Here is a 26661-nt window from a genome sequence, read left to right as displayed (position 1 = left end):
TTCTCATTTTCAACATAAAACTTTTATTCAAAACACAAACCAGCTAAATGTTCATCAGTTTAAACTGTACATAAGCAAGATCTCATTTTATTTACATTTAATTATTTCTGTTGTCGTCGATGGGTACGGTAGAGCTTTTAACGGATGACAAGCTTAAATGTCAACATTTACATATAGTGTATAAACTACTAATTACATCACTCTTCACTAACGATACATACATGTAAACATTTCTTCTAAGGCTTTATCAACACTGTGTCACCGTTGAATTTGGAGGAAGTGTGTCGAGACAAATCTGTAGAGGAAATACTTTCAATAGCTGAGCATGATTTAACTAGAATCCTAAAGAAATATATACATACATATAATTTTTGCTTGATGCTCATTTGTGTACTGTGGAAAACAAAGCGCTAATTAATTTTAGCACCACATTCAGAATTGTCTCAAAACTGTGGTGGGACCCTGATGGTTTTCACCTCCTCATTAAACCAAGAATCCACTCTGCTGTTGTTGCGAGGTAGCGACAGATGACAGAGTTCATTTACTCTTAGTCTCACGCCCTGATCGGCAGATGAATCACAGAAATAAAATGAGAGCGGATCGTTTTTTCGACACACACGAGTGCAGATGACACAGTTTGAACAAGTCAGCATGAGAGGAAAATACTGACTGACTGATTGACAAGATGGCATCATGGTGGCTTTGCGTCGACTCACTGCACCGCACACATGGAGCTGCGAGGGTGGTTGACCGTTCGGGCCACCGTATCCTGACTGTAGTTTACGATGTCCGCTTTCACCACACGCTGCAAGAACGCAGAAAAATAAACACACCAGTAAGTCACGTAATTGTTTGTTCTCATGACTACATTCCAGGACAACCCACTCAAGGTCGAATTCAATACTTTGCTACAGCTGAGATGAAGAATATTAACAGCTCATGAATATTGGGTCATCAAAGACAAAAGTAGTATATAGTAGTAGTACATAAAATACCAAATTTACACAATGTGACAGCTCTAAAAACATGTTTTGGTTGAAAATGTCTAATATGTATAATAGGGGCTCATTTATTATTAATTACATATTTTAATTATTTTAAATTATTTTATTATTATTAATGTAGCGTTTGTTTAGCACAACACAGTTCATATTGTTGGACTAAATCAAATGGTTTTGAAAGTCCAGGAATTCTTTGGGGATTTAAAGGGTCCACTACAACAGGGAAACTACGTTATCATCTATGAGACTCATGTACTATATGCTACTGTGGCCACATACTTCAAACTATTGAACCAAACATATTTTGCTTTGCTGGCGGTTCTCTTGTCTAATCGGGCCTTCATCCTGAGGGTAGTTGACCAGCTCGGCCTTCACGATCCTCTGAGCAGGTACGTCACATGCCAGGCAGCAGAAAGATTGAGGATAAAAAAAATGATTGAAATGAGTTAAAAATAAACAGTGATGGCAAGAATGGAGAATGAAGGCAGGTACATTGAGGTCGGGGTGTGAAATAAATAAAAAAATGAAGGATGGAAATATAAAACAGATGACATCACTGTGAAATGAAAACAGCAGCTATGTCCCATTAGCAGCGTGCAAACATTGGGGCGGCTGATGAATGAGCTGCTGAGGCCCAGTGGTGAAGCCAGTGACGGATCTGAGGGTTCGCTATCTGATCTCAAAGACAGAGGAGCAAGATGGAAGGGGCAGCCAGCCAGATATAATTCTGTCATGGGTCGTGACCCTTGTGTTCAGCTTGCTACAGATGACAGCAGATAATGAGGCTTGACTGGGCCAATTCCTCTACCTCTAAACAAGCACCGAGAGCAGACCTCCCATCCATTCATCCATTCTCTGAACTGCTTTTCAAAAACAAAAAATTAAAACCATTATTATTAAATAATTATTTTTTTAAACAGGAAGCATCACGGACGTTGTGGTATCGCAAGCATACTATAAACCGACTCACATTTGATTCTACACAAATTACTGTTAAGGTCAAATTCTTTGGAATTTTTGCAATTTTTTTTCTTTTTCCATTAGTTTTGAAACACCGTAATAAGTATTTTTGAGATTTTTGTTGTTGTTGTCATGTTTTCAATAATGTGTGAAGTGAATTCAGACACTTGTTTAAAAATACATTAAAAATCTGAAGATAACTGCTAAAAACACAAAGAATTTTGTAGTGCTGAATTTTGCAGATATATTCAGGTCAGCATTGCACATTTGATTGGTTATTTTTATTCACAGATGAATAAACAAATGAATAAACAAACAAACAAACAAACAAACAAAGCTGTTTTTCACCTTTTTATTTCTCCTGATTCTTTTTAGTCTGTGGATACCAAACTGACTGAGGTTGCATTAAATATGGTATGTGAACGCTTACACACAAAAATCAGACTGCACAAAAAATCGGAATTTAGCATTAAGACCTGCGTTGTGAACGTGGTTGTAATTATTCACTAGGCCCAGGCCTATTAGCTTGCAAGCTAGCTTGGTGGTTAGCGCCTCTCATCGTAGCGTGGAAATATAACTGGAGATTTTAAGATATATTTTGCAGTTCAAATATTTTCCTAAATCATTCAAATTTGAAAGGGTTTTTACCAACTCTGTCCTGTAAATTTACAAAACATTTATTTTCACTTTACAGGGATTTTAATACAATGTAGTGCTCCTTAATTAAGGCAACCGCAGTCTATCACTCAGTTCTTCACACAGCCTCTCACTGCGCTAGATAAACATGGATTAAAGTACTTTGTTCTTGTGACAGCAGGGAGGAAGGGCAAAGTAGATAGACGGCTCCATTAGTCAGTAGGCAGCGGTAGTGGCAGTGGTGATGATGGGCTTGAGAATCTGACCAGTGGTCTCTTTACATGCTCTCCTCCTCTCACAAGGCCGTGACCTCCCTGCAGGCCCCAGCTCATCAAGCACTACCCAGCCAGAGTGGCTCCAACCGCTCGTATCGTTGCGAGGGTTAATGCTTCTGGGGGAGGTTACCCTGTAAATCCTACAGCTGCCACATTTGGGCAACCCGGTCACACTGGCAGGCCCTGAGCCTCTTTTAGGCTAACATAGCGTGTTGGGAAGATAAACCAAATAAATCAGCCACCCAAAGTAACCTTCTCACCCCTGCAAAAGCATACCTTTAACCTCTGACTCCATGCGTTAATGTGGCCAATGTGGGTCTTATTTACAGATGGGCAGCCTCATTGGCAGGTAGAGCATCACTTGTGGCAGACGCAACAAACCAGTGTTTATGCAAGAAAAGGTCATTTACAGCGTGAGGTGACCTCCGCTGACCTAACACACTCCCAGTGACCTCCATTACAAACAGCATAATGTTACATACTGACCATTTTTCTTGGGTCAATTAATTAATCCAGGAAGGCGGTGAAAGTAACATCCAAAACTTGTTAGGAGAGACTTTGTTGAAATCTGAAACTTGAATGACTCACCTGGGACTGTTCTATCTCCGCTTTGTTCAGCTTCACACCAAGAATTTCAGCCGCAACCCTCTGGAAACAAAGATACACCTGAAGAGAGAAATGTGACGTGAAACACTAACCCGAGCAAGTTTGATCAAAATCACGCATCTGTTGGTGTCTAACGCTCACCGAGTCCCCCGTCTTGGCAGACACGAACTGGCTGATGACGGCGTTCTCTTGGCAAAAGCGTTGGTGTTTGTCGGACTTCACCGTCCTCATGTGCTCCAGGTCAACTGGGGACAAAACACAAGCGTGACACATGAGCAGGCTGGCGCTTTTCACCTCAGGTTAACTATCATGTATATATCAACATCAACAGCACGGATAAGTGTTTACATAAGCCAGAGACGCAAGGAGCCTGACAACACATAACTCGATAGTTACGTTGCTGTCAAACCAAGAGACAGCTACCGCTAGTTTTTATGTTTCCAGCAGTAAACAGTTAAATTGCTCATGACCCATGGACTGTAAATAGTGAGGTCATTGGTGAAAAACAGGATCGATACCCCCTGTTCACAGAGACTCTGTACCTGCGTGGCAATCAGTTTCAGTGTTAATTTCAGCTCCTTTCCTGACCCTGGCCAAGAAACTAAAATAGGGATGAATGGATGGATGGACGGATAGACAGACGGACGGACGATCAAGCCTGTGTTACTTAAGAGATGAAGAGCCTAGTTTCCCAAATATCCATAGTAGAATAAGTATACTGCATTTATCTTCATCTGTCGCTCCAGCTAGCTATCATCTCACTGAATGATCGCCAAAGAATCAGATGGCATCAGGACTACAATGGCAAGGACATAAATCACTCGACGTAATTTCCAAGCGTGTCTTATCTTGTGTGGCTGGATGACCTTCACTGTTGCTCTTTGTTTACATCACTTCTATTTTTGTCCATTGGCATGTAAAATTGTTGCCATTTGAATCAGTAGCCCAAAACTGGCTTTCAAACCCATTTAAACACATTCCACTCTAAAGTCAAGAACCTTTATTTGACCTGGACCAGACAAACCACAAGCAAAGATAGTCAGGAACAATAAGTGGACAAAGACTCCAGGCTAAAGTCACAGAAAGAGCGCTAATGCAGAAAGAGCTTTGAGGAGACAAGGCGGGCACATCGATCCAAGAAATTGGGCTGTCACCTCGCTGCTGGTTTACAGAGGCTACAATGACAACGGCTCCTTTTAAACTTTTGTCTTGGCACTCCCTGTGCATCTGACTCCTTCGCAGTGATACCGACTGCTCCAGTTCTCCCTTTTCCTCAGCATGGGGTCATACTGGGGTCGATGAGGAAGGTCACCCGGGGGTCTCGCTGCTGAAAAGCAATAGCCTCACTCTTTATTTCTGGCTTTGTCCATTAAGGCGGCCACACCCGGTATCTGGTGCATGCACGTCTATGGCTCCTGGAGAAGGTCAGGCTACTGTAAGGTGTTGCATTTCTCTCTACCCCCGTCCAAGAGTTTTATTCTTTGTGTGAGGCTGTCAAAGATTTACTGTGTTCTCATGCCCTGGGAGCATGTGTTAGGGAGAACTGCACCCAGAAAGACAGATATATAGTCTGGGAGAACATAAATACTGCGTTTATTGAGTAATATTAATATCTCAGCAAGTCACATGGCCTCCGAAATGCCAGCAGGCAAGCCATAGAAAGAAACCAAACAAATATTTTTGGGAGGAATAATTTTCCACTAGAAGCAGATTATCATGGTCGTAAGAGACACATAAACACAAACCTTTCAGGGCAAGGGGCAGACCGTCATGTCTCAGGCCGGGAGTAAACACAGCTATCTCTTGGGCGTCAGCAGGTTATTAATTCCCATCATTAACATGCAAAGGTACCTCCATGCTACTTGAGGTAAACACTGCTAATCCTTTGGATCCTGCGCACTTGGGAGAGGTCAATCGTGCGTCAGTGTCACATTGAGTAACATTAACATCGACACTGGCTCCAGAGTAGAGTTGCACATTAGGGAAAGAATAAATAGTTGGTACGATTTTGAAAGCTGAGAGTGAAAGCAACACATGCATTAATAGTCGAGTGCTTTTGGATTGTACATTGCAAAAAAGCAGTCTACTATTAGTTTTGATACCTTGATCACAGGTGTCAAACTCAAGGCCCAGGGGCCAGCTCCGGCTTGCCACATTATTTTATGTGGCCCGCAAAGGCAAATCATGTGTCATCTCAATGTTTCTTATTAAAATATCAAAGCTGTAAATCGTCTTCCTTTTAATAACAGTGAGACATTGCAATAATTTTTGTCACAATCCCACTTTCAAAATAAATTTGAAAATTGTTGAACTTGTTATCACTGGATTCTCTTGTATGTATGTGATACTATGAGGGGCCATTCATTTCTATTTAAGCCATTAATGGCCCCACGAGGGAAACCATAACTACGCTGTCCCCCACAACAAAAATGAGTTCAACAACCATGTGGCTTAGACCAAGGGATGGTTAAAATGTCTTATCAATCAACTCTTGTTAAAGAACTTTTCGAGATGTCATTCAAATACAACACTTTACAGTAACAGCTTGTCATCACTGACATTTTAAAACCAGAGTGCATGTTTTTCCTGACAGTCTTGACATACATTTGAGTTAAATGATCGCTGTAACACAAGCTATTTCAGTTATGTGTTTTTTTTTTCGGTCTGAATACTAAAAGAAGTACATAGATAAGAAACAAAGAAATATGAGGCAGAGAGCATCATCACGTTTGGTAGATACGGACGCCTCCAAAAGTAGTGGAACGGCAAGGTCAGTTCCTTCGTTTTTGTTGTATACATCAGATATTTGGGTTTCAAATAACAAGCTCTATATACAGTACAAGAGACATAAGATCAGGAGTTCGGCTTTTATTTCACAATGTTACAAAGTGATGTGTTATAACACTTGGGACTCAACAACTATTGTTTGAAGCCACTCGCTTTAAGTTCTTTGTGGTTATATAATACTGTTATTTTCGTCAGTACAACGAACCCAACTTAAAATGATGATTAAAATGAAAAGTTCATATACTGCAAATGTTAGTTTTTGCAAACGTGGGGTTTTGATTCCCTTACAGGAAGAGTAAAATACTAAAAAACATATCACATCAATGTGATGCAGTGCAATTTTGCACCATTGAAAGTAACATGATCAGTCAAGAGCCGTGGAGAGACTGTAAAGATGGGTCCTCAAAATTTAGCAGCATGTGGCATCTGTCTAGCTAGTCGGAATACGAGACTAATCCTTGCGTTTTAGTGCTTTGCTCAATTTGTCTTCCAAACGTACCCATCTCAACTTATCAGGTCAAAACAATCTTCCCGCCATGTTCTGGTTTCCTTCTATGTCTGTCAAACTGTACATCAGCTTAACAACCCAGAGGAAGTGACTGCAAACACGACCTTAAACTGTTTAGGCCTCCGAGCGCAGAAGAGATAGTGGAGTGGATCATCACTCGTCAAGAGCGATGGCTCTCCCTTGTTCTGGTCACCGTCAATGTTTATTTAAAATATCTGCATGCCGATGCGGTGAATTTTGAGTGAGCAGTTGGAGATAAATATTTGATGGATATATGAAGCTTTTACCGCAAGAAGTTGTTATTTAGGTGACGGGTTTGTTAGTGTCCCCTTTGTGGAGGGCAAAAATAAATGCTGGCATCGTAGTTCCATGATTGAAAATATGGCATTTAGCCACACAACCATGGAAAGGTGATCAACAGAGTAATGAAAATGGTGGTGGCATTACTTAGCCATACAGTTTAATCATCTATTGTAAATAATACAGTGGAGTCTCAATCCATGACCATCCCAATTCCTCTTTCTCCATTAAAATGAATAGAAATACCATTAATCTGTTTCAGAACCCAAAAGACACCAATGCAAACTTATGTAATAAGGTTTTTGAATGAATAAATAGAATGTAAAGGTTTAAATAGTTTTGTTTTTATTTTTCAATGCCCACTAACATTGTGCTGTTCCTTCTGATTCACACGCCTTGCTCAACTGTTTTGAGAAAGATAATTTGATTGTCATTAACTTTGTCTTAGTGCTAGTGTGTGTGAGTGTGTGTGGGAGGGGTGGAAATTAGCATACAAAAAATGCAACCAATGTTAGTTTTGTTAGTCTGTCTAAACCACAGGTGTCAAACTCAAGGCCCGGGGGCCAGATACGGCCCGCCACATCAGTTTATGTGGCCCGCGAAGACAAATTGTGCATCAAATTTGTGTGTCGTTACTAGAATTGCAAATTGTCTTCACTTTTAATACCTTTTTTTTAAATATTTGACCAGTTTTTACTCGTCTTATTTGAAAACGAGTTATTTGTCAGTTTGCTTTTACTGTATATAATGTGAGGCGCTCATACATTTATTTGGGTTGACAGTCATAATGGCCCTCCAAAAGAAGCTATGACTACAATGCGGCCCGCGAAAAAAACGAGTTTGACACCCCTGGTCTAAACCATTGTACGTTGTGTTAGCATTAAACTAGCTAAATTTCAGAAGACAAAGTTATGTGGTTTGGTCAAAAGTCCCATACGCGAACAAAAGGGAGAAGTCAGTTCAAATGCAAAACAAATAATGAAATGTAAAACAAACAAAAACATTCTCACAAATAATGTAATAGTATTGTTATTTTAAACAATAATCCAAAATGTTTTGCAATCCACTTTTCATATTTCTGCACTGACTGCCAAGGCCAAACAATCGGCTAATAGCTGTCGTAATAATCAGTGGGCTTTTTAAAAGCATACTGCGATAACATAGACACCCACTTACTGGTCCTGCAAATACGCTGCTGGGGACCAATGGCAACAAGTTTCCCAGCAATGGACGGCCTGAGAATATGCCTGACATAGCACAGTTAATTGCTGGCATTTTAAACTAAACAGCAGCTAGGCTGAGTCTGCGGGCTGAGGTTGGAATGCGATAGGAATGGTGGGCCGCTTGTTGTCTGGGGGCGCAGAGGGGTCATATCCTATTAAAAGAAAGTTACACGGTTGAGACTAATCAACCCCAAGGGAGAGCCTATCACTTCCAACATTACCTAACAGCAGGCCTTTAAGACCCCTCTGGGTTTTCTTCAGTTTCCCCCTCAGTGACAAAAGTGCAGACTGCATATGGTGACGTGAAGGTTATCAAACAAACTGCGAAAGAAACTGTCTGCACAAAGTAAATCAGCCGTGTGGTGGTTGGATGTGTTCCATGCTGTCTTTCATCGACTACAAGATCTGGCAAGCCTTTTTAGATTAAATGGCAATTAGAAGTGATCTCGTTCACTTGCACCGTGATGAAATACCAATAGCCATTCTGAATAAAATGGGCTCAGGAGACAAATTTGGAAGTATGTGGTATTGGTTGGCGGCTCGGTGGCGCACTGGGTAGCACGTCCGCCTCACAGTTAGGAGGGTGCGGGTTCGATTCCACCTCCGGCCCTCCCTGTGTGGAGTTTGCATGTTCTCCCCGGGCCTGCGTGGGTTTTCTCCGGGCGCTCCGGTTTCCTCCCACATTCCAAAAACATGCTTGGTAGGCCGATGAGGACTCCAAATTGTCCCTAGGTGTGAGTGTGAGTGCGAATGGTTGTCTGTCTCTATGTGCCCTGCGATTGGCTGGCAACCGGTTCAGGGTGTCCCCCGCCTACTGCCCGATGACGGCTGGGATAGGCTCCAGCACGCCCGCAACCCCCGTGGGGACTAAGTGACTCGGAAAATGGATGGATGGATGGTATTGGTTCTGCATTTGTTGTGTTGCATAATACAGGGGAACCTCCAATGTGAAACATAAGCCATTCAGTAATGCTGGTTGACTTCCAACTTGTTCTATTTCAAAAACCTGTAGTGTATGGAAGCTGTTTTAAATCATGTTTCAAACTAAACAAAACCAAACTAAACAACTTTTAAAGCTTCAATATTGCTCCACAGAACCTTTACAGCTCACAGACCAGGACCAAGACATTGTAACGAGGCTTCAGTGTGGTTGGTGCACACAAAGCCATATTTCCATTGCTTTGCAGGAGAATCTATAAAGGTAATTGATGTGGCGTTCAATTTTTGCTTGAATTTTGTAGTACAAGCTGGCCAATGATACTTTACAACCTACAAAATTCTCTCAAGTGTACAATAAATCATTTGACGATTACGGGACTTGCATTCCGAAAACTACAAAGTGTTATTTTGTCAAGTGTTATGGAGGGACACCGAGCAGTTAGTTATTCTCAAGCCAAGTTGTCATTTGGAGGAAAATTAATTTGTAACAGTGACACCATTGTTTATATTCAGCACTATTTATTTTCCTCAGATGGAAACATTATTAATTTAACGACATCAATTTAATATAGAAGTGCCTGAATTATACTATAACTGTTGTATTCTTTCAGCCGGCGCAGAGGAAAACTCTGTTGCACAGTCAGTGTAGTCCACAACAAGGTTGCAATTCTGCGCTATCAATTAATTCCTTGTCCCCGTGGATCTACGTGAATATAACTGGTGACAGAATAATGAGAAGCAATCAGCAGCATATTAAAGCTTGGGTAATAACATAATCACGACTGGTTCAAGCAAATATAGACAGATGAAGTGCTGTTAGTAGGCTGGTGTTGCGGAAGGTGAGCGAGGCCTGCGCGAGGCTTCTCAGGGGAATCCTGACAGAGACAGAGCGTTCTTTGTGTGGCGGCGCCCCCCCGCCCCGGTGGCCTGAAACCGGCCGGGAACGTCAGGGGACTTGCTTTCCACTAGGTCAGAAGTGTTCTGTCGACAGCTCATTGATCACAGCTCATCTTGTCATTCGATCGTTTTTCATGAAAGCCCGTACGGACGCACACGTGCGTGTCACACACACGTTGCTTTCGCACCTCGCAGTGCAATCACACACTCTTCTATGGTGGCCCAAGCAACAATGTGGTCTTCCTACCGCCTAAGTTGGGGAATGTAAATGTCTGGCAGTAGCTGGAGTGCGTGACCGTCAGAGCTCTAGTAAAACGTGGGTCCAAGGGCCTCGCAGGCTGTGTGAGCGGGCCCTCAGGAGTCATGAAAAGTGAACAAAAGGCCCAGTACTGAGCTGACCGCACAAGACGCTGCCCGGGCTTTCACTGGCAGTGTCCTCCGAGCTCTCCTGCTGCTGTTAAACTAAGTGGACTTTTATGGCTAAGCAGTAATGCGTGTCTCTGTGAGCCCGAAGCACAACTATGTACTATAATATTTCTGGAGAGCACAGGGGAGCCTTCATCATCGGACTCGTCACATCCCTATGAGTCTATTCATAATTATTAGGTTCACCGGGACTTTTGATGCAATGTACAGCATATTAAGCATCATCACTACCAATAAGCTTGCCTACAATCTGAACCCTGTACTTGGTAAAAGAAAACTTCTGCTTGGGTTTGCTTTCACTGCATTTTTGAACGACATGATTAAAACGATCCCAATTCACATTGGTTCTGGAAAAATGACAGTGCAAAGGCTACAACGTCATGTTCCATTGTTACCATTTTGTCTGTTACATTCTTGCTCACACTATTTGTATTTTCAGCATTGACATGGAAACTATGGCTAATAACACAACACTGAAGCAGAATATTACCACGTGTGTGTGTGTGTGTGTGTGTGTGTGTGTGTGTGCGTGCGTGCGCGCGCGCGTGCGTGCGTGCGTGCGTGCGTGTGTTTGATGCTACAAGGCAGGAGAATTCAATTTCAGGTGCCCTTCTTATGGCCCAATTACTACTGCTAAATGTGAAAAACTGCCACTCTTTCCCTGCTGGTGATGTTTGAACAGAAAAGAGTAAAAGTGCAGAGTTTTTTAGCAAAGAGAGCCAGTGATTTCAAGGTTCAAAGCGGGTTTTGGAAATCACAGATGAAAAGATGCGTCAACGCAGCCCCGTCCACAAATTCCTCCATATCAATGTTGTGGAGAAGTGAGGAAATAAAGTCGAGCCTGAGAAGGATGAGGGTTCCAGGATGCATTCAGGTCAGGTGGCTAAGCCGTGCTGTGCAACTCAAATGGCCCATGACTGACCACACAAGACGGTATTGGAAGACTGATCAACAGCTGCATGTGCAACAATATTTGCTTTATGGATGGCTAGAATGAATGAGGACTTTCCATGTTTTAACAGGCACCAGAGTCAAAAGAGATGAGGAGTTCTGTGTGTGTGCTTGGTGTGTATGTGTGTGTGTGTGTGGGGGGGGGGGGGGGGCATTGAGTTGTCACAATTAAATCATAGTGCTTAGTTCAATTGGACTACAGTTGTTCAAAGGGTTCTTGCAGCGGTGCTCTGTGTGCCACAAATCTGCTTAAACAAACCCTGGCAAGTATTTCTTAATCAGTACTGGTCACACAGCCCAGCGTTGGCTGCGGGGAGTGTTACGCCAAGTATCAGTCGCAATGTAAGACAGCTGGACTTCTTCATTCATCCCACTTTAGTCCAGCAGTAACGCGATTCTACATTTTCCATCACTTTAAAAAAACGGTCGGCGCTGTCACCGAGACAACACGATACGTCTGTGCTGACCCTTTTAGGGCGAGTAAAAAGTGAAGAGAAAAAGGAAACGCTGGATTTGCCGCAAACGGCAGACATTCCAGGATTTTATCCATCCGTAAACCATGCCTTAACTAGCTCTATATAGTGTATATACAGCGTCAAAGCTGCGGTTGCACAACCTACCGTGCGACACAGACACTGCTGACGTGTTCATCCCTTCAATCTGGGGAGGGGTGAAGGCACAAGAGTACTGGGCTTTTGTCCCACCACATGTCTATTGTGGCTAAACCTTTCCCCCGGGGGCAATTAGGACCTTTTAGTTTGTTGTAAGAGGACCTAAGTAGGAGAGGGTTGAGCCAGGAAAAACATTTTTCAGCTAAACCAAAAACAGAAGCGCATTGAGCTCCTCTGCACCCCTGGACTTCTGAGCATCTCTCTATTGAGAAATGTGCAGGCCAACTCTGAACAGACAGGAACTGTAGCAGCTTTACAGGGGCATGAAGGTGACGGGTGGGGCGTGTAAGGGGTCACGGCATTGGCTTCAACTTCACCCGAAGCATCGCAAAATGTACAAACAAATCAAGCCCGACAATGTTGGTGGTGAGAACACGTTTCGTGTGAAGGGCCGTGTTTTGACTCTTTGAAACTCACATGGATGGCTGGAGAGAAGTGTGATGGGTAAAAAGACATGCGGAGCGATCCGCCGCAGCGTGCACAAGGCAAACACGTGCATGTTGTTTGACACAACAACGACAAGGAGCCAATGAAAAGACATTACTGTGAGGAAGGTTGGCAACGGCAAAAGTCCACACAGAAGAAAGTGAGATAAGTCTAAGTGTGTCATTGAAATAGCATCTGTGCAGGAATGTGATGGTGCAAGATAGGAACATTGCGAACAAAGCAGGGCAAAAGAAACAAGGGCAGGTACGACTTGACTGAGACATAAGGAGTTTCCCATGGTGGACCAGTGCGGATCGGCCGTGGAGAAACCCCATGAGTGATGAGGAGGGGTTAAGAGAACTGAACCCATTTAAGTCACCCCAAATAAGGGCTGTGCAAGCCCGTGATGGATGTTCCTGGAGCTCCTGGGGGAGAGAGAGCACCGGCAATGGGAAGCGAGCAGGGTCCTCCAATCCCTACTTAATAAAAACAAATTGGGTTGATAAATGATGCAGACTGCATGTCTATAGAAGTACTAACATAAGCAGAGAGGACATTTATATTTGGTAGCAATAATGATAGCATGTTGTGACATGTTTTAGAATTGCAGACAGTAAGATCTGCAATGGAATTGAATTGAATTGAATTGAATTGAATTAGATGGAATGGAATGGAATGGAATGGAATGCAATGCAATGCAATGCAATGCAATGCAATGCAATGCAATGCAATGCAATGCAATGCAATGCAATGGAATGGAATGGAATGGAATGGAATGGAATGGAATGGAATCTAGTACTTAAACTGACCCAAATTACTGAGACGAATTAGTTCAGGCCGATTTAGGGGTCAGCAAAAAAATTGCAAAAACTTATGGCAAATGATTTAAAAAAATACATTGAGTACTTATGTACTTAGGGCACGGTGCCCTATAAAATCAACATAATAAATATACTAGTCCTCCCATCCTTAGTTTTGACCCATGCTCTAAAATAATCGACATTGACAAGTGGCTATTATCTGTAATTTTCTAAAAACAGAAAAACATGGATTGAAAACTTCAAATCACTCTAAAATTCTCCATACAGTCCCCCCAAAACATTTGTTGATTGAAGTGCATGACCTATTTTGTTTCTCATACTGCTCTTATGGTTAATGTTCCTTTTGCTCTATTTAGGTTGTCTTTTTAAACTGATTTCAAAAGTTTGAAACATCACAGTAATTTTGAACGTATGATTTTATTGGTGGATATTTTTACTGTAAATTTAGCCAATCTGAGTAAAGATTCCCCGCGAGCAGCAAATGAAAAAAAGTGTCCGGGAGATACATTAGGGAATAATAGCATTAACATTTTATTCTAATTTGAATGTGGGGGTTTTTCAACCACTTTTCTATAGGCGAATTGACGGAAAATCAGTTTCTCCAGGAACCCATCATCTGATTTTCAAAAGTCTTGGTTTTGTACTCAAGTGAAGTGGCCAAACAGACTCAGAATTTTGTCAGTTGTATGACAGATAAAACTAAATATGTGAAGCACATCCGGACTACGCATGTAACATACAATTACAGTTCTATACGGAAAATAAATTTGATTTCCTTCAGCCCTCATGTAACCAGCTTCTTTATCTAAAGGCTTGTTTGGATTTTGTGCAGAGTACATGTACGGAAAACCTCATCAAAATACTACACTGGCTTCCTCGCTGAATTGTTACAAGTGGTGCCGTTCTTCAATACAAGGATATGGGCAAAATGTAAGGGCCAGGAGCGTGACGCATGCTGGTGCATCGAAAAGCACACAGCCGGCCGGCCATGCTTCGATGTAGAAGAAAGGGGAGGTTGTTCCCCAGGACTGAAATGGCACAAGAGGGCACTCGGGGCAATGTAAGAACAGGAAGGCTACCTTCATGGAGAAGCCCATCTGCTCCCTAAGCTTGATTACTACAAATTACCCTGTGAGGACAGTATTCCAATTAAAATCGCCATCCAGCCTCACAAAAATATTTATCGTCTGAAATGTAGATGAAATCTCTGGATAAAATTAAGGGCCATTTAATAATGAATGGCCTTTATTTCAAATATATTTTCAACTCAGACTTATTTCTGTGCATTCCAATTTTGTGCAATTGGTTTGAAGAAGGTTCTCATTGTCTGTAAGGTCAAATTGGCAAACTTGGAGGAGTTTGACATAGAAAAATGTGTCAAGTAAATTTTTTTTCACAAACCTTGTGGTCCGTCATTTTCACAAATAATCAACCAAATTAAACTTAGTGTGGAAAAACTCTCAGAATCTATCCGCTCTCCTGGACAAGTTATCTAATTCAACCTTGACTCCATGGTCGACACATGGCATTATGCTGCCTCAAGACTGAAAGTCTGTATGTTTCTTGGACAATAATGAGTGAAGAGTTAGGTAAGACATGTTTTAGTATGCCTGTTTTGTTAAAAATCATTGGCTGCATGTTGTGCTTCTAATATATGTTGCTGAGACGGTTAGATGATCTAAACCAGTGGTTCTTAACCTTATTGGAGGTACGGAACCCCGCCAGTTTCATATGTGCATTATTTTTTTCAAATTCAACACATCGATGTTTTTTACTGGTGCACAAAAGGACCTATGCATGAACATCACCTTGTTCAAAGAACAAAACCAACAAAATGCATGTAAGATGCATTTTGTTGGTTCACAACAAATTACACACCTGTAAATCAGTGTGACTTCTGCTGTTGCCTTTTGCAAAATCAGTTCAGATATGTGTCATCACAAATTTACATGATAAATCAGATGCGTTCGGACCTCCACAGTGAAGGCTCTGCCGAACTCCTGAGACCGACTCAGCGAACCCCTAGGGTTCGATCGAACCCAGCTTAAGAACCACTGATCTAAACTATTGATGGGCCAATGGTGTTTTTACATCCCTTGTAGCTCAAATGTCAAAGAAATCTTCAAGGCACTGCTGGAATTATTTCTCTAATGTGATTGGAAAAGGAATGCAATTGAGTATGCATGTATTAAAGCATGTCCGCTGTCATTTTATCAACTTGGCAACACCCTGAGTACTTCAGCCCGTTCAATATACCTCACTTGCTGGCAACAACTGCGTGAAAACCACCCAAACAGTGTCATGAGCGACATAAGTTCGTCTCTTAAAAGGACACCACTTATTTTTTTTTTCTTTTCCCACCATTGCTGATTATTCGCCTCAAGTTTATCTGAGTGGAAATGTCCCCGGGTGTCAAAACACCCAACCGAGCGAGGTCCTCACAGACACAAATATGTTATGTTTGTACAAGCTCCTAGTTATGTCTGCTCATCTATTTTGGTTTGTCGCAAGCATGTTGCCCAACTCGCCCGACATCATGGGAACCGCTGAGAAAGACGTCTCAACTCGGAAAGAATGCCACGTAATCACATGTTCATTGTTGTTGCAAACCAAGAATTCGGCTTGGAAAAACCCAAATATGAGCAATGTGTGACACGTAAAAGCCCCTTAAAGAGTACAGGCGAAACGGTGCGCTACATGTGAGAAGCTTTCAAAACGAAGCTTTTTAAGACTAAACTTTCACGTCGTCTTAAAAATGAAGCCAGGGAAGTGCTGGGGATTCACAAGGTGATTGATGGCTCCTAGTGGAGCAATCTGTGTGGGATTGCAGTTTTCTTTTTTGGTCAGAAAACACACATGGGGGTATTCCAAGCAAGAGAGCCATTAGAAGGGGGCCATGACGGTGGGATGTACGTACTTAAAAATTACAGTCTAAATACAAGCGGCGCCCACCTCTAAAGCCGTTTCTTGGAGCTGCAAGAGTAGACAAGAGAATGTGCTCTGTGCAGGAGAGTTAAAATGTGACCTGTGGCCCCCATGAGTTAACATTCACAAGCTCCCGGTGTGCAGACACTACTCTGCTATCGGTTCATCATCGTCCAACAAGGTGGACAGTCATGTACACGCTGACACTTCACAATAACACAGCGGTACCCAAGACAACACATCTGTTCAGTGGGATGTCATGATTATTGGCCATTATTCTGGAGACAGCAGCTCAGCCGTCTGGTTAATGTCAACCTTGCCTGATCGACGATTCGAGAACGGGAAGGCTCAGGGGAGGAGGGTTGGTCTGAGAGGTATCTGAGCGTGAGACAGGGGAGACGCAGATAAGCGCTCTCCTGGAGTCTGATGGGTCTGCAGGACTTAAATCATCTGTGTTGACTCCCCAAATTTCACAAACATCAACACTCCCATCGCTCCGAACCCAAGATACCTTCTTATCGATAGACATATCACGTAAGATCAGTTATCTGGCGCTACTTCAAATATGTCTGCTTTTATCAAAGACTCACTCCCCCACAGACACATAACATGAAATGTGGAACAGGGTGAAGCAAATGAAGGAATCATCCAGTGTATATAAACTACTGAACATCTTTGCCCACTTGTGGGTTATTCAACAAATGTTTGTATGATTTTGCATGTGTGACAAGTTACTCACTTTTGTTTCCAACCAGGGCAACAATAGGCTGGATGTCGGACTCCTCGTTGGCTTTTTTCACAATACTGAACCAATCCTCTAAATTCTCAAAGCTCTGGTAATTGGTGATGTCATACACAAGGAGAACCCCCTAGGTTGGAGAGGAACAAAACAGAATACAATCACACACAAGTTTGTAATTGGTTTGAAAGAGAGCAGAGATTCTCAGTGTGGTATGATGAGGACCACTAGTGGGATTGCTCTACTGGTATGCATAAGAATCACTGAATTGTTAATCAGATGTGTAGTAAAAAACTGAAATACAATCAAAAGATAGAGATTAGATAACAAATATGGGTATACATTTGGGCATAAGTGTTTTTGATGAACACTTGGGCCCACTTTGTATTTTAATATCAGGCATCTCACGGTGGTGCTTCGACAGCCAAGTATTCTTTGAAGTGGTCCAAATAATTTGGGGAGCACTGAAACAGAGGTTATGACATCTGCACATGGAGGCAGTATGTGGGCCAGCAAGGTGAATTTTTCTCCTGTTACTGTACTGCGCAGCATGACTGGAGGGGATTGTTCAGCAGACACGCACTGTCACAATCTGCGCGGTCGGTGTCGACAGCTCATGACGCTTGCGATTACCGCCCGTCCTTCCAGACACAACGTGATTGATTACAGGATGCACAAGGTGGAACAAAAGGAGGGAAAGTTCTGCGCATTAAACCAGCATGACAACTTGTGATGAGACACAAATGCGCAATTGTTGTAGGGTGTGTGGAGGGCCATTTATCTTTTTGCATGTGGTCTTAAAGTAGGCCTCTTCAAATAAGAGACATTCTGCAGGTGACGGAAAGCACTTGACTGCCGCCTCCCTGCTGCCCACTACCCAGTCATAGTTACTGCCACAAATAACAGGCTACATTTTTAGACTGAGCAACTTGGGAACTATAGCAGTCAACCGCAGCCTGGTTTCAACCGAGCGGGACAGGTTGGTTGAGTACGGCAATGGGCGTAATTTTTCTGCATTGTCAAAAATTGTGAAACGAAGCATGTACCGTACCTATCTAACGTCAGCCACATCTGTCATTTTGGCTAAGATATCCGTTAACAAATCTATCGTACTGTTATTCCTCAACAGAACCAAAATCCCTGAAAGATTAGTTGAGAATTGCAACCAGTCGACCAGCGCTTGCGGATGTTGCCAATTCCTCCATGGCCCCATCACTTTGACACAAATTGTGAGCTTCTACCGGCCTGCTGCATTCACCATCAGTTCATGTGTCAGCCGATGTCTTGAGTTTATTATCATATGGCTCCAGCCAGGAGGTCTGACGAGACTCTAATAATAAGCGAGAGCGGAGTCACTGACGCGGCTCAAAACTAATCCTTCCTGTTCTTCCTATTAGTGTCCCACCGCAGTGATGAGCGCTTCCCCTATTCCCGAAATCGACTGAGGCCTTCATATTGGGGAAAGACGATGCGCACGCTAAACCGTAAGAAAGATGAAGCGATTGTTTGTTAGAGTAACAGTATAAAAAGTGTTGTCATAAGTTTGAGTACAAACACGGTATGGTGACTTACGTGAGCTCCGTACACATATTTATCCAGCATTTTCCCTCCTAACGTTTGGCCTCCAATGTCCCACACTTGCAGGGTCACGTTCAAATTGCCTACAGGGGGTAAAAGAGAAACGTACCATGACATAAAATACATACAGTGGTGTCTTGAGATACGAGTTTTATTTGTGCCGTGAACACGCTCATGATGCACTCACCAGTTCCAGTTTTTCTCACCAAAAAATTAAGTGTATTTTAATGAGGAAAGACAGCACTCCATAATATTGTACGTTATAAAAACCTACAAGAATGACAATGAGACTCTAAAAAGTTACCCACATTTTAAACGAATTATCAATTCCGAGGGATTCTGAGAGGTTTGTATTGCTGGCTAGGCCTTGGGTTTGGATGAGTGTTAAAAGTTCATTATTGTTAATAGAAATGATAGAAAAAAATAAACCGGGGGTTGTCATTTATCCAAACAGGTCTCGCGGCGACATCCCAGAATTCTTTATCCTGTGGCTTTAAAAGAGCTGTATGCATTGTAGCATGTGTGTCATATTCTGCTGCTGCCAAGTCAGGAAGGTGAAGAGAATTATGGGCTGTTAGGGAAAATGGCAATAATTGAACAGAAAATAGGAGGAAAAGAGGACTCTTGTCCTCATGTCAGTGGAAAGGGAAAGACAGGCTCAATGAGAGAGAGAGAAAGACAGGCACAAAAAACCCAAACCCAAATAAATATTTTCTTCCTCTGGAAAATGAAAGGGGTGGTCAGAAGAAGGCGGATGAGAGGACCAGACAGCGAAGAGTTTATAGTGGTGTTACGCGGCCAGTGTGACACGGCTGGGCGACTTGCCCCCTTATTTTGAAGGCGAGGAGAGGAAATGTTGAGGTTCACAGTCACTACATCTAGACTATACAGTGTCAATGTAAAGCTACATTGAGAAGGGCGATGAATAACTGCTCTTTGGCGGTGGGGCGCGCCATCCCCGCCCATCCAGCGCCCTCGGACACTCGCTTTATTTGTGTTCCAAAAGGTTCACACTGACTCAACGCCACTGGCATTTTTCTGCTTATGCCTTGGGAGGAAACATTTCAGACTGACAGATAACCCTCAAATAAGGTTGCGCAAAAATGCACACGGATGAAGAAATCTACACGACGACAATATACGGGCCTGCATAAACACGATAACTATTGTGACTCAGCAATGGAACTTAGGATGTAAATGCGCAGTGAATGTGGATGAAAAAACATTTATTTAGAATTGTGGCGCAAAGGTTAAACCTTCGGACGACAAAACATTTTCACGCAATGATCGCTCACTAATTCATGGTTCAGTTATAGAGGCTTAGTGGCTACATTATTATTTTTATTTTTTTAAAATTGGTTTACCTCATCCAGAGTACCACATCGCATTGTAGCCAAAGGTGTTAATGTGCCTTTTGGTGCAGGAAATCCTTGTTGTGAAAACCAAAGTTCCCATGACTAGCCTTCTTCATCATCTTCTAAAAAGATGACGACGAACCTTTCCCAGAAGTACAATGATTTACAGTGTGGGTATTTGTTGTTCATTTCTTGAGAAAAAAAAAAAAGTCAATCTTTGTTCTAACGGTAAAAAAAAAATGACATTCTTGACTCACTTTAATAGCACCTTTAGGGCAATATCCGCTTGGTTCTAAATTAAAAGGCACATATGAATCATGGCTGTATCTATTGGTATGTCCCATTTAAAAGAGGCTTTTAAAATTCCAACCTTATTGCCCCACCCTTCACATCTGGTGTTCAACGTATTGTTCTAAAGTCCCCTCACAGGGGAAGCTGTTATGTGCCAGTCGGCCTCGACTCACCTCTCCTTGCCTTGGAAAATGTACATTAAATTTGACAAGCTGGGCCTTCATGGTGAGACGGCTTAAAGGCTAACCCCTCGACCCACCCGCCGCACACACGCACACAAACACTGCGGCAAAAGATGGTTACGGCTCCGTGGAGACCCAGACGACCGCTCCAACTAAAGGCCGGGTGATGGTCCTAACAAAGTTCGGGACCACCAAGATCCTCGAGTCATACTCCTCTTCCTCAGCTCATCAACACCCAATTCCCCAGAAAATGGGCCCTTTAACAACTCAAGTGTTGAGCTGGTGTTGTTGCCGCTCTAGTGATACAGATAAATGTGCATGGTGTTGACATGAAGGTGCGCAGTTTAGCCCTCAAAGGTTCAGTAAGAAGCGTACAACAGGGGTTGCCGTGGGATTAAGTCGAAGTTCATATTAAGTCCAGCTGAGCCGGGACGGTGCTTACGGTCGGCTCTTTTCGTTCGGGCTCTACCGCAACATTTTTGGGGGTTCAGTTCTCCCGCGTCTCATAAGCCGAAACAGACACACAATCAAAACACAATCCTTCGTCCAACTCGCAAATCAGCATAACCTCTACTTTGCGCACACAACTTTACTTAATGTTGTTTTATTAGTAATGAAAGAATACAGAAACTTTGCAGACTAGTGCCGTTCGGGCCTTGGCAGAGAGTAAAAACTGACATTTTAGACGCTGACAAAAAAATATATCTCTATTTCACATGGTGGCAAGTCATGTCTAAATGTCTAAATATAGAACAGGTCAAATAAATGTTTTATTTAAAAAAACTAATGAGCCCATAGAGCGCAGTTGTATTCCACAAGCCGGGCATAAACAAATAAGAACACGAATGTTTTATATGGCACAGGACAAAGATCGGTTGAACCTGGGGATCCACGATAGGAACATAAAACTGTTCATGTATTTACTCTGCGCTGTGCCCACAGGATTATGAGCCCAGGCTGGCCCGGCCGGGACGTGAGCCGTCCACCGGCCTTGTGGACTGTTTGCTCTGGAGGGAAGAGCCTTCACAGCGAATAAGTCTGAGAAGTGGCAGACGCGCTACAATGAGGCGCCACCAGAAAAGACACATTCAGCTGGGATCGCTTGATGGGAAGAATTAACCCGAACCTCTGGCGAGAAACGCTGGGACACGAAAATACGGAGAGGTCCAAAAAATGATTGGAAATATAAATATAAAATACAGTGGGACCTCTAAGGTCAAACACAATCTGTTCCAAGATGCTGGCCTTCCTCTTGATTTGCTAAAGGAGACACTGTACAATTCATCCACAAATTAAAACGCTTTTAAGGTGTCTTAATACCACGGTGACACGATTTAGTCAAAACACCCCGAGGGTTAAGAATAAAAACGCTTCAGTCTATTGTCTTGTGAAAATGAACCAGGGCTCAAGGTACAGTTGGATGACCGGAGCTCACAATGTTCTGCTTTTTTGAAGAATTTTGAAGAAGAGTAATGCAACCATAAAAGCATCAAATGCATTTTCGCTCGTCATCATGCAGACAACATTACAAAGTTACATTTTGTCAAAGAAAACGATGGTTATTTGCATTAAATTGTCACGCAAATGTCAAAGAAGATTAACTACTTTAACTATAAAATCAACCCTCCTCAATTACCTGAAATTTGATAAAACAAAAAAAAAACTTGACTTAACCTCTAGTTTCTATTCTTTCCTTTTTATGTTTTTTTTTTCATAATGACATAGCAACAAATTGTGTGTTTTTAACATGTTGGCCTATTAAGATGATACGTACTATAGTCGGTACTGAACGTGCGCAAAACGCGTGTGCCAGCTCGGTCCCTGAGTGAGGGAGCGAACACTCCCAGATGATTGTTGTTAGGTGTCTCACCTGGAAGGCTTATTCTCTTCAGAAAGAAATCCAGGCCGATGGTTTGTTTGTATTGCTTCCCAAAGGCCTCCTGAGCAAACCTGGTGGCGAGTGAAGTCTGGAACACAGCGGCAAAAAGGGGAGACGCCGCAGTCAGCAGGGAGCAACAACATGTCACTGGAAGACGTTAGGTTTTTTTCTTTTTGGCTCGGAGAAATGCAGAACATTAAAACTCATTTATTCTCCTGATACATATGAAAAGTGATTTTTCGGGTGTCAGTTGCAATAGAAAGCCATGAATCTCCCAAAGTAACGTAATGTTCCCATCATTTATTTGATTCATTTTTACTTTACCTTTATTTGACCAGAAAAATCCCATCGAGATCGGCAGATGTCTTTTTTTCAGGGGAGTCCTGGCAGAGGCCCAAGAGGTAATACCACAACCACAAAAAAGTACAAATTCACAATAAAAAACAAAAGGTAAGAACTGTAAACAATTAAAAACAAAAAATACGATAACAAAATTGGAAGCAGGGTCGTACATGGCAATAGTCTGAGAGGCCGTTAAACAACTAAATTAGAAGCAACATTTGTTTTCCTCCACTTTCTGCTGTCTGTCTCATTTGTGAACAGCTCACATTAACTGAGACCCTCAAGTAACATCATCTTATTAACAACTATTTTGGTTTGATGTAGACTGGAGATGTACTCAGGGCAGGGGTGGATCTATTCCGGTGGGATACAGGGCTGTGGGCCAACCCCAAATCATGAAAACCCCTAAACTACCCTCTCACCTTTAACAGATGTTGAAAATAACTACAAAAAAAAAAAACAATATGACTATAATACATAATCACTTTAGTGGATTTAATAAAGTCAATGTAAAAGTGGCCCTTGCATCCTTGGATGTTTTTGCATGTGGCCCTCAAATGTAAAAATGCCCTCCTGACTTGAATAATGCAATTAAATAAAACAAAAAAGTACCAAAATATTTCCAAAGAATTCATATGGTATGTTTACTATATAAAACAATGTATCAATTAGTAGAAGGATTTCCATTTGTATATTTGCATCAAAATCATTGCATATATGCATCATCCAATTATAGTATCCACCCCAGAATCAATGAACTCATCCATTAACATGTCTGGATTATTCCATTTGGAAATGTTAACGTAAGTCATGGGGGCGCATTGTACTTTTATTCAGCTCTGCATTCGAATTTAACAAGCTATTCCATGAACTATTTAACGAGTTATTGCATTAAATATTTAAAATGTTGGCTAAAACTACCTATTTTATGTAATCCTCCACACAACCAATTTTGGGTTCTGGGGACTCCTGACCCTAAAATTGGGAAACCAAGTTTGCATTCCCTGATGATTTCCCTTATATACCACTAGTCTGATGTAATTCATCATATCAAGTCATTTTCCGCAGCGTATCTGCCATGCGTCTATGAGACCGTGCAACAAAGTATGACGTTAACTTTATTTTTAAATCCTTTTCACAGACTTGTTAAAAAAGCCAACAACTGAGGGAACGCTGTGCGGATGGAACTGTCAAGTGAGAATGACAAAAACAGGTGTGGGTACCCATATATATGTGCGCATGTGTGTGTCATGTCTCCGGACTGCAAACCAAATAATTGCCACAAATTAGGAAATCTCCATCACTGTCACCGTTGCGGGAGGGAGAAAATAGCCCATCTGCGGCTTTGATGCAGCCAACATGAATTCATTTTGATGGATGTGTGGCAGGAAGGAAACAGGAAGCATTGGATGTCTATTAGCTTGCCTCAATGTCAATGCAACATCTGAGCACTTGTGCCGCAACAAATACATTTTCAAGGAATTGAACTGCAACATCGGGGTTGTTTCTAATGCTCGGGCAAGCTTATTTAGTTACATGACCATCAAAATATTAGAAGCGGCCCTCAGTCGGCCGCAGTGCAGTTGTACAACTACAATCATATTGATCATTCAACACCTCTGTGACGATACCAATCAAACTTGAGAATTACTGCTGAATTTCTGAATGTGATTACACAAGTTTTTTTTTTTTTTTTTTACATGTTTTTGGAATGTAGGAAGAACCCAAAGAAAAAGAACTCCACACGGGAACTCCGAAGCATGGATTTGAACCCCCACCCTCAGCACTGTGAGGTGGATGTGTTCCACTGTGCTGCCAACTTAATTCCTCTGGACATTCATTGACCTCTAGATTGTTTCAGTCTCAGCTTGTCGCGGCCTCAAGAGTGACTGAATAATGACAGCAACAAGGAGACTACGGCTCATTTAGGTAGCCCAAACAATCAGCCGCAACACCGGAATAACGAGCTTGGACAGCAAAAATGAATCCCTCATGCTCGTGCTGGCCCGCTCGGACATTTGTCTTGGCGTCCCAGTAGCTTGGCTTTCCTTCTTTAAACGGAGGGCCTTTGTAGTTTTTTTTTTCCTAGCATACAATTGGAAGAGTGAATTTGAACGCTGGCGTAATCCTGACACTCCAGCACAGGGTCACCAGTGATCCCAATGCCGGGAAATAGGGGGGAGGTTCCACTGAAACAAGAAACTTGGAGAGCAGAGAAAAACAACACAGTCGCGACGACCATGCAATGCAACTCCTCAATTGTAACTAATATCAGATTTCTGTAGTCTGTAAATAACACATTAGCAACTATTTGCAAACTTCTGATTTTACTTTGGAAAACAACAATCAAGTTTTATGTTAATTTTCTGACATGTCAAAGACCTAACTCCTAACTGAATCTGAATTTACATCTGGGTATTTTTTTGCACCACCTATTTGAAACAATGTCCCCGTTTTTCAAATAAAGACATCCAATTCACTGCCAAAATAACTGCCAAATTAGTCTATTAAAATAAGTGATAGTTACAACCCTACACATGTGCAGAGCCAATCATTTCGATCCGGCTTGAATTTAGGGCTATGCGTTATGATTATTCATACATGCAATATTTTAGGAACATTTTCCCAAATATTTTGTTCTATATTTGATGAGCTTTGAGACATGTGCGACGACGGAGGTTCCACTATAAATGTTTGAACTCCTCATGTTTAACATTGCATTCAAAGCTGGTTTCTTTCTAAAGGGAACAGCAAATATTGAAGAAACCCCTGAGCACTCAGGTGGAAAAATAGACGTGTGTGTAAGTTAAGCCCGGCATATTAAGACTCTGACTCCACAGGAGAGTCCTGAAAATTTCAAAAACATCCCGTTCAGATGGACAAGCCTTCCCACATCTCGCTATTTTTCTGAATGGACGATCCGACCGCAGGCCAAAATACCACCGGAGAATGGCATCCAAAATAAACCGATCCGATTGCAATTTGCCGGGCAAATTGACATTAATAAGAGGAGGGAGGTGTGGGGTGGCATTCAAGATGTCAGTCAGCAGTCTTGAATCCAAAAGGGGGGCGCAAGGTATGGTGTTTTCTGAGCCCAACACACAAGCAGGTAAGTCAGTGATGAGCGGACACCTGGCAGTGCAGGAGGGGAGCGGGGGTGGTTCGTTTTGGAATGAGAACATTCATTATCTTCCAAAACTCTGGCTATTCGGGTTAATGTACTTTTTTGTTAAAATCTCAAAATTCAAACATTTGCATTGAAACATTTTGTAAACGAACAGTCCGTGTGATCTCCGGGTGGGTGATATAGCTTCAAGAAAATGATTTCACTGTATTTGAAGGAAACGATCACGTCTCATTCCTGTTGTCAACTCATGCGTCGGTTAGCGTCTGTCGCCATGGTGACCCACGGAGGCACTGCAGTCGGGAGCAGAGCCCCGAGGAGTCCGACAGACATCGGAATCATGGGATTACGTAGAATAATTAACACGCCCGTGACGTGTGGACAAAATTGACCCGATTATTGTGAAGTGTAGTGAAGTGTGCGTGATGTGACGCTCACCTTCCCACAAGCGCCGTCGCCGATTACCACAATTTTTAGCTGTCGGTCCTGGCTGTCCTCCTCCGAGTCCGACATGACGCAGCCGTGTGCTCGGCCAGTGTCTGCCAGAAAGATCGAGACCCCCCTCCAAGCGAAGAAATACCTCAATACAAGGATTAAAATATAAACTCGCCGACTAATATCACTGACGGATTAGCACAGTGTAGAAGAAACAAGCGGACGCCATTTTGACTGTACCAACTCCGTCGCCACGCTGGACTCAGTCGCTCAAACACTCACACAGGTAAAAAAAACAAAAATAGTCCGTACAAAAAGGAAAAATGAGCACACACTAAAGCTCTCGGACAGACGGTTGCGTCGGTGGCTATCGTCACAACCACG

General features: G+C 42.4%; 1 protein-coding gene across 2 annotated transcripts; it reads right to left on the bottom strand.

Moving 5' to 3' along the window:
- rab28 (RAB28, member RAS oncogene family) lies at positions 1–26661 on the bottom strand. 2 transcript variants are annotated; one of them, XM_049736720.2, is made up of 8 exons: positions 26281–26661; positions 22368–22464; positions 18664–18752; positions 17092–17221; positions 3620–3723; positions 3461–3538; positions 1281–1382; positions 1–805 (listed from the first exon to the last, which is right to left on the bottom strand). In XM_049736720.2, exons 1-7 carry the CDS (start codon positions 26353–26355, stop codon positions 1287–1289), a joined length of 669 nt encoding a protein of 222 aa, XP_049592677.1. In that variant the 5' UTR covers positions 26356–26661; the 3' UTR covers positions 1–805; positions 1281–1286. The 2 variants fall into 2 exon arrangements, with proteins under 2 accessions (XP_049592677.1, XP_049592684.1); XM_049736727.2 differs by lacking the exon at positions 1281–1382 and having other exon boundaries at positions 26281–26652.

Source organism: Syngnathus scovelli, chromosome 1 (assembly GCF_024217435.2).
Source record: "Syngnathus scovelli strain Florida chromosome 1, RoL_Ssco_1.2, whole genome shotgun sequence".
NCBI lineage: Eukaryota > Metazoa > Chordata > Actinopteri > Syngnathiformes > Syngnathidae > Syngnathus > Syngnathus scovelli.
The sequence above is the reverse complement of the archived record's forward strand: the minus strand, read 5'-3'. Positions and strand labels throughout refer to the sequence as shown.

Coding starts and splice junctions, on each gene's coding strand:
- rab28 (XM_049736720.2), bottom strand. CDS start 26,355: ATGTCGGACTCGGAGGAGGACAGCCAGGACCGACAGCTAAAAATTGTG. Junction 3,539..3,619: donor CTGCCAAGACGGGGGACTCG/GTGAGCGTTAGA, acceptor TTCTCTCTTCAG/GTGTATCTTTGTTTCCAGAG. Junction 1,383..3,460: donor CGGAGATAGAACAGTCCCAG/GTGAGTCATTCA, acceptor GTACCTGCTCAG/AGGATCGTGAAGGCCGAGCT.